The sequence below is a fragment of the Blennius ocellaris genome (genome assembly GCF_963422515.1).
Source record: "Blennius ocellaris genome assembly, contig: SCAFFOLD_169, whole genome shotgun sequence".
In the NCBI taxonomy this organism is placed as follows: domain Eukaryota; kingdom Metazoa; phylum Chordata; class Actinopteri; order Blenniiformes; family Blenniidae; genus Blennius; species Blennius ocellaris.
In genome coordinates this window covers 21,988-36,542 of record NW_027662239.1, presented here as the reverse complement: position 1 = coordinate 36,542, position 14,555 = coordinate 21,988, and the positions used below count along the sequence as shown (strand labels likewise).

Below are 14,555 nucleotides of genomic sequence, written 5' to 3'. Positions count from 1 at the left end.
CCACGTGATCTTTAGAGCCCTTTTTGTTTTTTTAACAAGTGAAGAGGAAAAACTTTCGTTGCGTTTCGAGCCACTGAGAACACAACTTCAGTAGATTCAGGCTATATATATAAATATATATAAATATATATATATATATGTATATCAGTGATGTGAAGCAGCATGTTAATTAAAACTGTCTGACTGCCTCACACTTCCTGTTTGACGTCGGCGTGTTTGTTTACGCGTCGCAGCAGCCGTCATGAACTACTGCTCTGCATCGTGACGCCGGTTTGTCGTGTCGTTCGATGGAATATTGTCTTGTGACTTGGGTGACGACTTTTGTTCAGTCCTGTGTGTGTTTCTTTATGTTTCTGTGGTTTTTGTGCATTTTTGGTGTTTTTGTGTGTTTTTGTGGGGGGTTTTTGTGCGTTTTTGGTGTTTTTTGTGGGGGGGGGTTTATGTTTTGTGTGTTTTTGGTGCATTTTTGGTGTTTTTTGTGTTTTTGTGGGTTTTTTTTTGGTGTTTTGGGTGTTTTTTTTATGTTTTGTGTGTTTTTTTGTGTTTTCTGTGCATTTTTTGTGTGTTTTTATGTTTTGTGTTTTTTGTGCATTTTTGGTGCTTGTGGTTTTTTTTTTGGTGTTTTGTGCGTTTTTGGTGTTTTTTTGTGCATTTTGTGTGTTTGTGTTTTTCGTGTGTTTGTGTTTTTTGTGCGATTTTTGGTGTTCTTTTGTGTGTATGTGTGTGTTTGTTTGTACACATAGCAATGCGTGTCAGGAGCGCTCATTAAAAGTTCCTGGGCGCGCCGGTCGTCTCGCCACATCTGGATCGGTGACGATGCAGTTTAGAAAACAACCCTGCCTTCTCCTGCCGGCAAAAACAAAGCTGGCAGATTCCACTTCCTGTCTTCCTGGAGGGTTTCCCTTTCAGCTCGACTCGGACTCAGACTCAAACTCAGACTCGGACTGGGACTCGGGACTCGCGCCCTGCTCCGCCGCCTCCTCACCCCGCCCCCCTCTGCCTTGTCTCTGGTTGCAGGAGAGCACCTGCGCATCTGTCCTCAGGGCTACACCTGCTGCACCAGCGACATGGAGGACAGCCTGGCCTCCACCAGCCGCCGGGAGGTGGAGATGCTGCTCCGAGACGCCGGGCGCTCGCTGCAGAACTCGCTCGCCGGCCAGTACAAGGCCTTCGACGGTGAGTTTCCACCTTCCGGAGGAGGTTTTGGGTTTTTTTTGTTTACATTTTTTTGGAAATATAAGACGAGTTGAAGTGTGTTTTGTGGCTCACTGGAGTGGTTGAAGGAGGCGTCGGCTAACTAGAGCTACACTCGGTAGAGCGTTTGTTCGGCGGAGCTGGGTTAGCGTCACTAGCACGATAGCCGTTAGCTCATATCGGTGCCGGTTGGGTAGCGACGTCACAGCGTGAAACACTGACCGGGGAGCGTCTCCATGGCATAAGACGCTGATCTCCTTTGATCTTCTCCACGAGGAGCCTCTTTCATCTCCTTTGTATGGAGATTCTTGGTTTTTTTTTGCAGTTTTTAGCGATTTATTCTTAAACGTTTAGTCGTTAACGTCAAAATATAATTGATTGGTCTTTTGTTTTTTTTTCGCAGTTTTTAGGGATTTATTCAGAAACGGTTAGTCGTTAGCGTCACAAAATATAATTGATTGGTCTTTTTTTTTTTTATAAAAATGATTTTCTTTAATTGAACAGAAACATTTACAAAACTCTCGTGGTGGCGAAGCCTGCAAACGTCAATCACAAAGAAAACAGAACAAACAAACAAAGCAGAAATACAAGGTAGGGGAGCAGTGAAATGTGAAACAAACTAACACAGGTCACAAACATTAATCTGGGCTTTTACATTGAAATTAAATCAGAAGAGAACGAGGCGTATCTTTGTATATTCTTAGGGAAGCAACACAGAGATAAAAAATAGAGTACAAATTCATTTTTAAAACAGTTGGAGGGCTTCGTATTCCTCCATTTATTACAGTGTCAATGATATTTTGCCAACAACAGAAGTATCTAATCGATCGGTCCTTTGGATGATTACAAATCATCCACGGGTGAGTAGTTTTTTTTATCGGAAAAAATAAAACTACGTGCTGCGACGTCTCTTTACCTCGTTGTCGGTCGTATTTAACAACCACTTGAAAATGAATCTGTACGCTGAGCTGTGTTGCCAGATATGGCGATATCCCCCAGTCGAGAAGCCAAACTCTTCCCTTTTGACTTTGTTTATATATTACTCATATATATACTTTTACAGTTTTAACATGACTAACGGGCAGTTTTTTTATTTCCGTTGAGTCGTGAGGTTTTGAAAACGCCGAGTCACATCTGGCAACCCGGCTGCTGACCGGCGCGGCGGCCATATTTACTTCCCACAACAAACCGCCGGGGCCCCGATGGAGGCCGAAGTTTAAAACGTACCGTTGGAACGATCGCGCAAAAAAAAAGAAGAAAAAAAAAAGCCCGAGATCGGAGCCACGGCGTCTGAACAGTGAGACTCCAGAACGATTCTTAGCGTCTTGACATCTTGCTTCAGTTAATGGGAAGGGTGTCGCTGGTTGTCCGTGACAATAGACGTGTCAGCTGCATCTGGGCTCGGCTCGCTGGCCTGACCTTTCCTCATCACAGTGATTAGTGGCCTGCTGACATTCTGTTTACTCTTTCCTCTGCTGCTGGAACGCCGCTCCCTCCGCCCTTCATCTGTGGGAAGGATTCCTCTCCTCCTCCTCTTCCTCCTCCTCCTCCTCCTCCTCCTCCTCCTCCTCCTCCTCCTCCTCCTCTTCTTCCTCCTCCTTCTCATCCTCTTCTTCCTCCTCCTCCTCATCCTCCTCCTCTTCTTCCTCCTCCTTCTCATCCTCTTCTTCCTCCTCCTCCTCGTCCTCCTCCTCCTCTTCCTCCTCATCCTCCTCGTCCTCCTCGTCCTCCTCCCCTTCCTCCTCGTCCTCCTCTTCCTCCTCCTCCTCTTCCTCCTCCTCGTCCTCCTCGTCCTCCTCCTCCTCTTCTTCCTCCTCCTCTTCGTGCCCCTCCTCTTCCTCCTCCTCGTCTTCCTCCTCCTCCTCCTCTTCCTCCTCCTTCTCATCCTCCTCTACTTCCTCCTCCTCGTCCTCCTCCTCTTCCTCGTCCTCTTCCTCCTCCTCTTCCTTTTCCTCCTCTTCCTCCTCCTCCTCGTCCTCCTCTTCCTCCTCCTCTTCCTTTACCTCCTCTTCCTCGTCCTCCTCCTCGTCCTCCTCTTCCCTTTCCTCCTCCTCCTCCTCGTCCTCTTACTCGTCCTCCTCTTCCTTTTCCTCCTCTTCCTCCTCCTCCTCGCCCTCGCCCTCTTCCTCATCCTCGCCCTCATCCTCGTCCTCCTCTTCCTCCTCCTCGCCCTCATCCTCGTCCTCCTCTTCCTCCTCCTCGCCCTTGCCCTCGTCCTCCTCGTCCTCCTCCTCTTCCTCCTCCTCCTCTTCCTCATCCTCGTCCTCATCCTCATCCTCCTCCTTATCCTCTTCCTCCTCCTCCTCTTCCTCATCCTCTTCCTCTTCCTCTTCCTCTTCCTCTTCCTCTTCCTCCTCCTCCTCCTCCTCCTTCCAGAACAAACATACGAACGTTGGAAATCCGACTGTTTCTCTCCGCTGCTTTTTAATTTGTCCACATTTGTACTTTCTCTCCTCTCTCATCCTGCTCAGCTTCAGTTTTTTGGGGTTTTTTTTTGTTAACGTTCGCTGTTAAAGTGGGAAATAAGACAAATGACTTCACCGTTTCAGTATTAATTTGGATTCCGACACCTTTATTTAACCCATAAGGGACCAATTCATTTGCAGGTTTCTCGGCGTGTACATTTACACACAGGCGTCGTCACTCATTTAAATCTGTCAGGATTTAACAAGCAGTAAAGGGAAATGTCAGAACGGGAGGAAACGGCAACATGGAAATGTGAAAATGTGAAACGGAGGTGTTTTTAAGGAAAAGAGGGTAAAAAAAGGAAGGAAAAAATAGAACAAAGAAGAAAAGAAAAACAGCAGAACTCAATTAAAGCAGATAAGCTCAGCAGACAGTGAAATGATAAGAGCGATAATAAATAAATAAATACATAAATAAGACAAGGATAATAAGGAACAAGGCAAAAAATCTTTTTAATTTAAAGCAACATCGTTAGTTTAATTTGGTAGAGCGGCAGTCCTCCCCCAACGCGGAACCGAGTTAGCATCGCTAGCATATTTTGATATATCGTTACATTTGGTCTCAAAAAAAAAGAAAATTGGCAATAATATCGTTTATCGGCAATAATATATCGTCCAGCAAAATGTGTTACGGTCACAGGCTTCACGGTCGTAGTAACTAGCAGTTCTGCACATGCTCAGTAGAGACGATCAGAACAAAGTTTCCTCCGCTGTGTCATGGCTCCCAGCCCACATTCTCCTGGGACTTTTATTTTGACAGTCAACGTCATAACAATCCAACTTGGCCGTCTGTCTACGAGAATGTCCGTGTTCTCCCATTGTTATTGTTTATGGCGTCGTGCTTTCTGTCGGCGTGTGTGGCTTTATTTACAACAAAAAAAAAAACTAGAGCTACACTCGGTAGAACGCAGACCTTCGCTAAACGCCATATTTGTTTGCGGAATCGAGTAGCTCATATCGATGCTAGCTTGGTAGCTACATCACTTTGTGAAACGCTGAGCGGGGCATCCATGGCAAAGGATGCCGATCTCCTTTGATCTCTATTAGGGTGCGTCTTTCATCTGCTTTGTATGGGACTGTTTTTTCGCACTTTTTTTTTTTTTTTTTTTTTTTTTTTTTCGAAAACGGTTCGTCGTTAACGTCCCAAAATCCAACGGGTGATGACAAAACATCCCTGAAAATTTCATGCAACTTGGGGGAGTTATTTTAAATTTTTTGCGAAACTTTGGTAAAATGCACACGAGAACATAAGTGCGGTTGGCGAAGGTCAAAGACGAGACGAGCTGGTTTGAGTCGCAGCGAAGTGACTTTGCTCCGCGATTCCAGCGGCTGCACATCTGGCTGCATTTAGCAGGGTGTGGGCCGGCCCGCGCCATGTGGCTAAGTGTAGGGTGTTGCTGCTCCGGCACCAGTCCATCCGGGACGTTTTAAGGTCCCGGGATTTTTTTTTTTTTAAGGGGGGGGGGGGGGGGGGTGAAGCTTCAAACCAAGCCACAGATTAGAGGACTAGCGCTCTCGCATGCAGCCGCCGGCTCCAAGTGTTTGCAACCGTGACACACGCTTCGCCGTGCGTCGCTCATACGCGCCGGCCGGACGCGGTTTCGCAGCGTATTCCTGTGTGGAAATCGACAAACTCAACAGTATGTGCAGGATGTAATTAAGAGAGGGGAAACTCAAACACGCCGGGTTTGGATGAGAGGACGGCGAAAATGAAAAAAATAAAATAAAAAATGGCGAGCCGGGGGAAGGACGACGGCGGAGTGTTAGAATTGATTTTGATAGCCGGGATAAACAAGGAAGAAAAAACAAAAAGAAATGGAGGCGAGAGGAGAAGTCGGGAAGGAAAAGGTCGGCGAGGACGCGGAGAGTGACGGCGCCGTGGGGGTGGGGGGGGGGCATCCAGGTGTGTCAGACAGACGGGGAACCTTAAAGCTGGCAGGTGGCGCTCCGCCTAATGGCGCCGTCGGCGCCGTCTGCCGTCCTCCGACGGCTGCCGGCACGAGTAATTCATGCAAATCTGATCTTTTTACAGTCTTTTGACGGGAATATTTGTTTATACTTTGCATAAGAAAATTGACAGAAAACAAAGTCTTTTTTTTTTTTTTTTTTTTTTAATTATGTTAAAAAAAAAAAAAAACGCCCCGTGTCTTTAAAGTAGTACAGAAGATGGACGAATAAATGGATTTTTAAAAGGTCTCACGACCTGCATGCAGCTGAAAATGTATGACAATCACACCGCTTTGTGAATCTCTGTTGTAGTAAGACTGAAGCCACGTTTCCACGGCAACGGGATGAAAACGGAGCACGTTCGCTGTGTTCCCGGTGTGCGTTGGCGTGACGACGGAGCGCGGGGCGTCAGAAAACGCAACCGCTCCGACTCCGTCTCCATGGGAACGGGAGGAAATGCAACTTTTTGAAAAACTGTTTCAACTCTGTCTCTATGGACATGGGGGTGGGGTGTTGGTTGAGGAGGGGGGGACACATAACTTTTTTTAAACAATCCATCTCCATGGAAAAATAGGGGAAACGCAACTTTTTGAAAATGTTCCAACTCCGTCTCCATGGGAACCGGAGAAAATGCAACTTTTTTAAAACACTCCAATTCTGTTTCCTTGGAAATGAGGGAATACACTTTCTTAAAGGCTCAGATTGTGTTTCCATGGAAACGAGGTCAAATGCAACTTTTTGAAAAACTGTTTCAACTCTGTGTCTATGGACATGGGGGTTGGGGGGTGGGGACATAACTTTTTTAAAACAATCCATCTCCCTGGAAAAATAGGGGAAACGAAATAGGGGAAACGCAACTTTTTGAAAATGCTCCAAAATGCTCCAACCTCCATGGGAACGGGAGGAAATGCAACTTTTTGTAAACACTCCAAATGACAACATTTTAAAAATGCTCCAATTCAATTTTCATGGAAATGGAGCAAATGCACAATCTTTTGAAAACACTCTGTTTCCATGGAAACCGGGAGAAGATTTTCAAAAACATTGCTACTGGTCACTTGCTCCACGGCCGTAGTAACTCGTCGTTCTGCACATGCTCAGTAGACGGAAGTTTCCTCCAGAGTGTCACGACTCCCAGCCCGTATTCTTCCGGGATTAGGTGCTTTTATTTTGACAGTCACCGTGATAACGACCCAACTTGATCGTCTGTCCACTGGAATGTCTCTGCCCTCCCAGCGTCTATCGTTCAGAGCCCGTCCTTCTCTGCTGCACGTCTGTGTTGTTTCACTATAAAAGCCAACAACAGCACCGACTAGTGGCCGACATGTTTTCTGCACTTCCTCTTGAGTCGACGTCACATTAATGGCGCCTGAGCTCCTGAAGACGAGGCCACATCTCTTTTCACTTTTCATATCTGGCAGGAGCGCTGGTGAACTCCCCTCCGCCTCTTCATTTCCCATCAGACACACGGTTCTCATTGATTTTCAACATGGACCTGAGCCCCCTTTCTTTTTATTTTTTTATATTTTGTTTTCTCCACGGCATGAAATGAAATGAGTTTTTCACTGTTCTTGGACCGACGTTTCTCTTTCTTTTCCCCCCTGTTATTTCTGCCCCTCCCCCCCCCCCCCTCCCCCCGGTCATTAATAAGTGCCTACATGCACTTTGGTCGCCACGGCAACACGAGGTCGCCGACCTTTGGGCCGACGGGTTCCAGCCCATTTCAGCCGGCAGATATTTTGGTCACTGAGCCTGATCTGATTTGAAGAGCGCTTTCCGAACGCTCACTTCTCGGAGGAATTACATCCTTTTTATTTATTTTTTTCATTAAAGTGGAGCAGCCGAGGCAAACGTACAAGTTCAAGATTAAATTTGTTGAGGAGCGTAATGCTGCACACAACTAATTAGGAACGCTAAAAGGTGGAGGCGTGCACGTGAAATATGCTTAAAGTCCTAGTGAAATGAAAATTCCACCTCCAAAACACTGGCTGTCGCTTCTAGGGACATTTTTTATGCTAACTGGCCGAAGGGTAAAATGTTAAAACACGGCAATCTGCGAGAAAATAGCCGATAAACGGCGCTATTTCCTCTGCTGGGCGGAGCTTCTTACAATAATAGAGTGACATCACGAGTTGTGCACACACCCAAGTTGTGTTTACATTATGGAGGATCAGAGTTTTGACCACGAAGAGGCTGAATTTAACCATATTTCATCATCATGGTCATTTCAAACCCAGTGATTGATGAAGAAGACACAGAAGGTGGTTCTGCCATCGGTGACCCCGTCTGGAACATGTTTGAGGAAGCAGAAGACGCTTCGTCCTCCATTCGTCCTCGTCTCCTCGTCTCCTCGCCTCCTCGTCTCCTCAGCCTCAGCAGCCGCCAGTTTTCACCGCGGCTTTGAGGCTCCTGACTTTTGGCAGAACGACCGGCTTCCTGGATCATGTCAAAGCGCTTTTCTGACTGCGCGGAATCACAGAAAATGAGTCCAGGTATTACTTGATCGTCTACTAGCCGCCCGAGCTAGCCGCTCCCGCTAGCCACTAGCTGCCCTAGCTAGCGGCTCCCGCTAGCCACTAGCGGCTCCCGCTAGCCACTAGCCACCCGAGCTAGCCACTCCCGCCGCCCGTGCTCCTTTTCTCCTCTCTCGGTCTCTTCCAGGCTCAATCTTTCATCAAGGCTCATAAAATACCGACTAAAACTTCAAAACACTGTAAAAACTTCGATATTTAAGAGCCAATATAAACACAACAGATCGAGATCTGCACAACTAGTGATGTCACACATAGGCTCCGCCCACAATGCCCACGGATTCCCCCGACTTCCTCGGCTGGAGATTCAAAATTCCAATAACTTTGTTATGCGACAACAGTGGTGGGGCAGAGTCGGAGGAACCTTACAAGTAGAACCACAACTATCGTTTTTTTGCAAAGTAGTGTTTTACATTTCACCAGGCCTTTAAATCCCTCTTATGGCTTTAGGTTTATGGATTTATTTAGATTATATGGCAGCAGGATGGTCAAAAACTGCGCTTTTATCGACGTTCCTCAATATCACCGTGTGTTTCGTGACGGACTTCTTGGATCTTGTCTGGAATCGAACCGTCGTATCGAAGTCTCTCAGGCCACCGTGGTGAACACGGGAACAAAAAGCGCAGTTCTGTGTGTCTTTCTGCTCGAAGTTGATATTTTAAATATACCAAAATGTCCCACGTGCCCAAATCCTGTCAGGGTGGGGGGGTGACGGGAGGAGAACGTACGATTTAAGTTCATTTGACAGTTTAATCCAAGAAAGAAGTTCTCGTTTTTCGTGCATTACGTATTCGGCTCAGCCACTCTTATTAGACACCTGCCAAAAAAAAAAAAGCAATATAGTTATAAGTCTAAATATTCCGTTCACGTTTATCCAAGTTAATCCGAGTCGACCTTGATGAACCGGCAGAGTAAACCCCGGAGAGGTCGAGCACACAATTATTCCCATATTTGATTTATTGTCGCTGATCCAACAACAAACCGCCGGCGCGGCGTCGTTTTCCTCCTGTGGGCTGAGATCGTTTCCACCGTGAGGCTCCAGGCCGGACAAGACGCCAAGACGATGGTCAAAAACCATAAGAATTAAAAAAAAAAGTCTATTGTTTCTATTGAAACTATATACATTTCTAACACACGAAGAAAAAGTTTAGATTTAAAGGTTGTCGTGGTTCTATTTTATCATTTAAAATTAAGATTTCATGACATTATTGGCTGTGGTTTTCTGGAGATAATGTAGAAAGTGTCCGAACTATTGTTTGATATAAATTTGCAGAAAGAAAAAGTAACTAAAGGAAAAAAAATACATTTAGGAGAACAGTAATGAAACGTTGCTGTAAAAAAACAAAAAAAAAAGAGTCCAGTTATAGAACAATCTGGACTTGGATCTTAGATTTTTTTAAAAAGCGATTAAATCAAGATTGTTATTGAAATACAAAGGAAAAAATGTAGAAGAATCAGTGTTTTTGTTTTTATTATTTTCTTTATTTTAATACAACTCGTATAAATTCCAGTGGCCTCTCAATTTTTTTTATTTTTTTTATTTTTTTTGATATTTTCAATTTAAAGGGTTAATTGGGACGACGGGGTGGATTATATCAGTTAAACCTCTTTTTGTTCCCTTTCATTCAGAAATCTGAACACTTTTGTTCGTTTTTGAATTTAAAAAAAATAAAAATTTTTACAATGAACGAAATCAACTTTTATTTGTCTAAAAATAGATAAACAAATTAAGTAAATAATAGAATAAAAGTGTGTTTGGTGGCTCTGCTCTATCATAAATCAATACATCTCGACTGTATTGTTCCTTGTAAGGTCAGTTTTGCCTCCGACTTCCGTATTACAACATTTGTACAAATATGTAAAACACCCCCCTCCCCCACTCGCTACCCGCCCCCTCAATTTCCTGTTTTCAGGGTCACCCCTCATGATGTCACGGGAGACGAGGACATCTGCTCCCGTTGTGACGCCTGATTGGCTCATTTTATCTGCATGCAAATCGTGTCGGCGACGACCCGGAGCACCGCGGCCTCATTAGCGCCGAACACATTACTCACCGCGGCGCCTCGGAAAGAAAAGAAGAAGAAGAAATAGAAGCAATGAAGGTGGCGAGAGAGGGAGGGAGGGAGGGAGGGAGGGGTGGAAGTGAGATCAGATTGTGTTTAATGTCTCGTACCGGTGGATTGTTTCCGCGACGTTTCCACAGTTCAGTCTGCCTTCCTTCCATTTACTAATTTTTCCCGTGGGGCCACCAGAGGGTGCTGTTGTTCCCTTTGCTACAAAAGTGGCTGAGGAGTTCGTGTTTTCGTGTGTTTTTCTGTATGTATTTTACCTATTTTAACTATTAGTTACATGAACTTATCGGGGATGATTTGTCAACGTCTCCAAGGACCAATCGGGTTGATTTCGGGATGTTAGCGGCGAACCGTTTCCGAAAAAAAATCCCCCAAAAAACAGCGAAACAATGTCCCGTATAAATCTGATGAAAGAAGCGCCTCATGGAGATCAAAGAGATCAGCGTCTGTTGCCATGGAGACGCTCCCCGCTCAGGGTTTCACGCAGTGACGTCGCTACCTGACAGGCTAGTTAGCATCGACGTGAGCTAACATGCTCGCGATGCTAACTCGGTTACCGCAAACAAATGTGGCGTTGGCGTTGTGTTCTACCGAGTGTAGCTCTGGTTCATTTTTGTAATAAAAATCACACACGCCGACGGAAAACACCATATAAACAATAACAATGGGAGAACACAGACATTTTAGTGGACGGGCGACCAAGTTCGATTATTACGGTGACTGTCAAAATAAAAGTCCCAGGAGTACATAGACTGGGAGTCATGACATCACTACTGAGCATGTGCAGAACTACTAGTTACTGCGACCGTTAAACTTGTGACCATAACAAATTTTGCTAAACGATATATTATTGCAAACAAGTGATATTTTAAACCAAATTAACCTCAAATGTAATAATAAATCAAAATGAATACAAATACACCCTTTCAAGTGCAGCAAACTTTTAATTCTCATTTTTCCCCATTGAAATTATGTCAAGAACTTTTAAATAATGTAAATAAATAAAAACAGTTCTGTTAACAGAAACTGCACTTGAATAAAAAAATCACAAACAAACAATAAAATAGACGCTGTGAAAAAACAAAACACTCGTGCAAAAATCCAATAGACCAGGATACTTCCTCCTCATTATATTCTACTCTATATTCTATATTCTATGTTCTATACCAACTTGTTCCCCCTCATTTTATTCTATATTCTATATTCTATGCCGGCTGGTTCCTCCTCATTATATTTTACTCTATATTCTATATTCTATATTCTATACCAACTTGTTCCTCCTCATTATATTTTACTCTATATTCTATATTCTATACCAACTTGTTCCTCCTCATTATATTTTACTCTATATTCTGTATTCTATATTCTATATTGTATATTCTATACCAACTTGTTCCCCCTCATTTTATTCTATATTCTATATTCTATACCGGCTGGTTCCTCCTCATTATATTTTACTCTATATTCTATATTCTATATTCTATACCAACTTGTTCCTCCTCATTATGTTTTACTCTATATTCTATATTCTATACCAACTTGTTCCTCCTCATTATATTTTACTCTATATTCTGTATTCTATATTCTATATTGTATATTCTATACCAACTTGTTCCCCCTCATTTTATTCTATATTCTATATTCTATACCAACTTGTTCCTCCTCATTATATTTTACTCTATATTCTATATTCTATATTCTATACCAACTTGTTCCTCCTCATTTTATTCTATATTCTATATTCTATACCGGCTGGTTCCTCCTCATTATATTTTACTCTATATTCTACTCTATATTCTATATTGTATATTCTATACCAACTTGTTCCTCCTCATTATATTTTACTCTATATTCTATGTTCTATACCGGCTTGTTCCTCCTCATTTTATTCTATATTCTATATTCTATACCAACTTGTTCCTCCTCATTTTATTCTATATTCTATATTCTATACCAACTTGTTCCTCCTCATTTTATTCTATATTCTATATTCTATACCAACTTGTTCCCCCTCATTTTATTCTATATTCTATATTCTATACCAACTTGTTCCTCCTCATTATATTTTACTCTATATTCTATATTCTATATTCTATACCAACTTGTTCCTCCTCATTTTATTCTATATTCTATATTCTATACCGGCTGGTTCCTCCTCATTATATTTTACTCTATATTCTACTCTATATTCTATATTGTATATTCTATACCAACTTGTTCCTCCTCATTATATTTTACTCTATATTCTATGTTCTATACCAGCTTGTTCCTCCTCATAATATTCTACTCTATATTCTATGTTCTATACCAACTTGTTCCTCCTCATTATATTTTACTCTATATTCTATATTCTATACCGGCTTGTTCCTCCTCATTTTATTCTATATTCTATATTCTATACCAGCTTGTTCCTCCTCATTATATTCTACTCTATATTCTATATTCTATACCGGCTGGTTCCTTATTATATTCTACTCTATATTCTATATTCTATACCGGCTTGTTCCTCCTCATTTTATTCTACTCTATACTCTATACTCTATATTCTACATTTTATTCCCGGCTTGTTCCTCCTCATTATATTTTACTCTATATTCTATATTCTATACCAGCTTGTTCCTCCTCGTTATATTCTACTCTATACTCTATACTCTATATTCTACATTTTATTCCCGGCTTGTTCCTCCTCATTATATTTTACTCTATATTCTATATTCTATATTCTATACCGGCTTGTTCCTCCTCATTTTATTCTATATTCTATATTCTATACCGGCTTGTTCCTCCTCATTATATTTTACTCTATATTCTATATTCTATTTTCTATACCGACTTCATGAGGACTTGAAGTCGGACATCCGACAGACGGACCCAAACGGGAAACAGTAGCGGCGCCTCGTCTGGCAGAGCATCACTCGTTTCCTGGAGGAGGGATAGAAAAGGGAGAGCTGGAGAAGAATGAAAGGTAGAAGGAGATGAAACCGCGGCTGCGGCGGCGGTACCGTTTGTTCACCTCTTTCATATCTGGCCGACTTAATTCTATTTGCCCGTTTGACGAGCGCTGGGAGATCAAATTAGACGGGTTTTTGTTTCGGCAAAGAGGAGCGAGAGAGAAAGTGGGCGAGCGAGGGAGAAAGTGAGCGAGCGAGGGAGAAAGTGAGCGAGCGAGGGAGAAAATGAAGGAGTTTATGAGAAGAGGACAGGAGGAGATGGGGGAGGATATTAAAAAAGTTTCAGGGATGTTTGTCGTTTTAATTTCAGAGAATCTTTGACCCCGTTTGACTTTTTCAAGTTTAAAAAAATAAGAAAACAACACCAACCTTATTGAAAACGCTTTTTAACGCCGTCGCCGTGGAAACAGACGTACGATAAGAACAATGACTCGACTGCACTTAAGTGTATTAAACAACAACAACAGCACCCACTAGTGGCCCAACATGAACATTACATTGTTTTCATAGCGTTGCTTTATAAACGTCGTGAGTTTGAACCACAAGAGATTTAAAAAAAAAAAAAGATATCAAGAGATGATTTTTAAAATGTATAAAGTTTGAGCCAATCTGCCTGCATTTCTAATGCATATAAATTATAGACATGTTTAAACTAATTTATGCTTGTATAATTGGATATAGTCAAACAACTTTATTATATTTATTCTATATTACATGTCATTGTTTATTTAAAAGATTCTGTAATAATCTGATAATTTGCCTTAATATAATAGTTCTAACTTGTTTGGATGAATTGTTTATTAAATAAGTGGACGCTAGAGAAATGTATATATATATATATATGTATGGAGAAAAGGTGGGATTTAATTCGGACATGCTATATTTATTTTTTATTTAAATTTTTATTAGATTTTTTTTTTTTTCCATCACAATAACAAAACAAGTGTACATAAATAATAAAGGCAGACTGTACAGTCTAACCGCTCAGGGTCCTGGCATTGGTGAGACACAGGAAGACAAAATAAAAGCCAGGATGAGATTGATTATTATATTAGTTTTTCACTGTTTGTGTGATAAAATATCTTTGGTGATCTGTGGCCTCGAGTCTGAAATTAAATTAAAAAAAAATTTTTAAATGAAAGGTGAATCTTTGCTGAAAAGAAAGCGTTAAAAACGATGAACTATCGCGGCCCGAGCTGCACAGAAACAATAAATAAATGAAGAAGAGAGTGGAACGCTCTGCGAATGTGTTAATTGAGGCTTAGAAGTAAAAAAAAAAAAAAAAAAAAGGTGGGAATTAAAGTTAAAATAAGCCTCTGACATGTCAAGGTGGCCTGGATGAAGCTCGAGAGTTGATTACAAATGAAATCATTAAGTCGTCTTGTCGCCGCGGGA

The 14,555-nt window shown here is 42.2% G+C and overlaps 1 protein-coding gene across 1 annotated transcript in view; it reads left to right on the top strand.

The window, feature by feature from the left end:
- Positions 1 to 14,555, top strand: part of LOC308148021 (glypican-1-like) — a gene marked incomplete at its 5' end in the record, with an annotated part of 60,448 nt that overhangs the window by 24,585 nt on the left and 21,308 nt on the right. Inside the window, one exon of the mRNA XM_080521430.1 lies at positions 1,018 to 1,176. Coding sequence (XP_080377556.1) covers positions 1,018 to 1,176 — 159 coding nt within the window. The remainder of the gene's footprint in view (positions 1 to 1,017; positions 1,177 to 14,555) is intronic.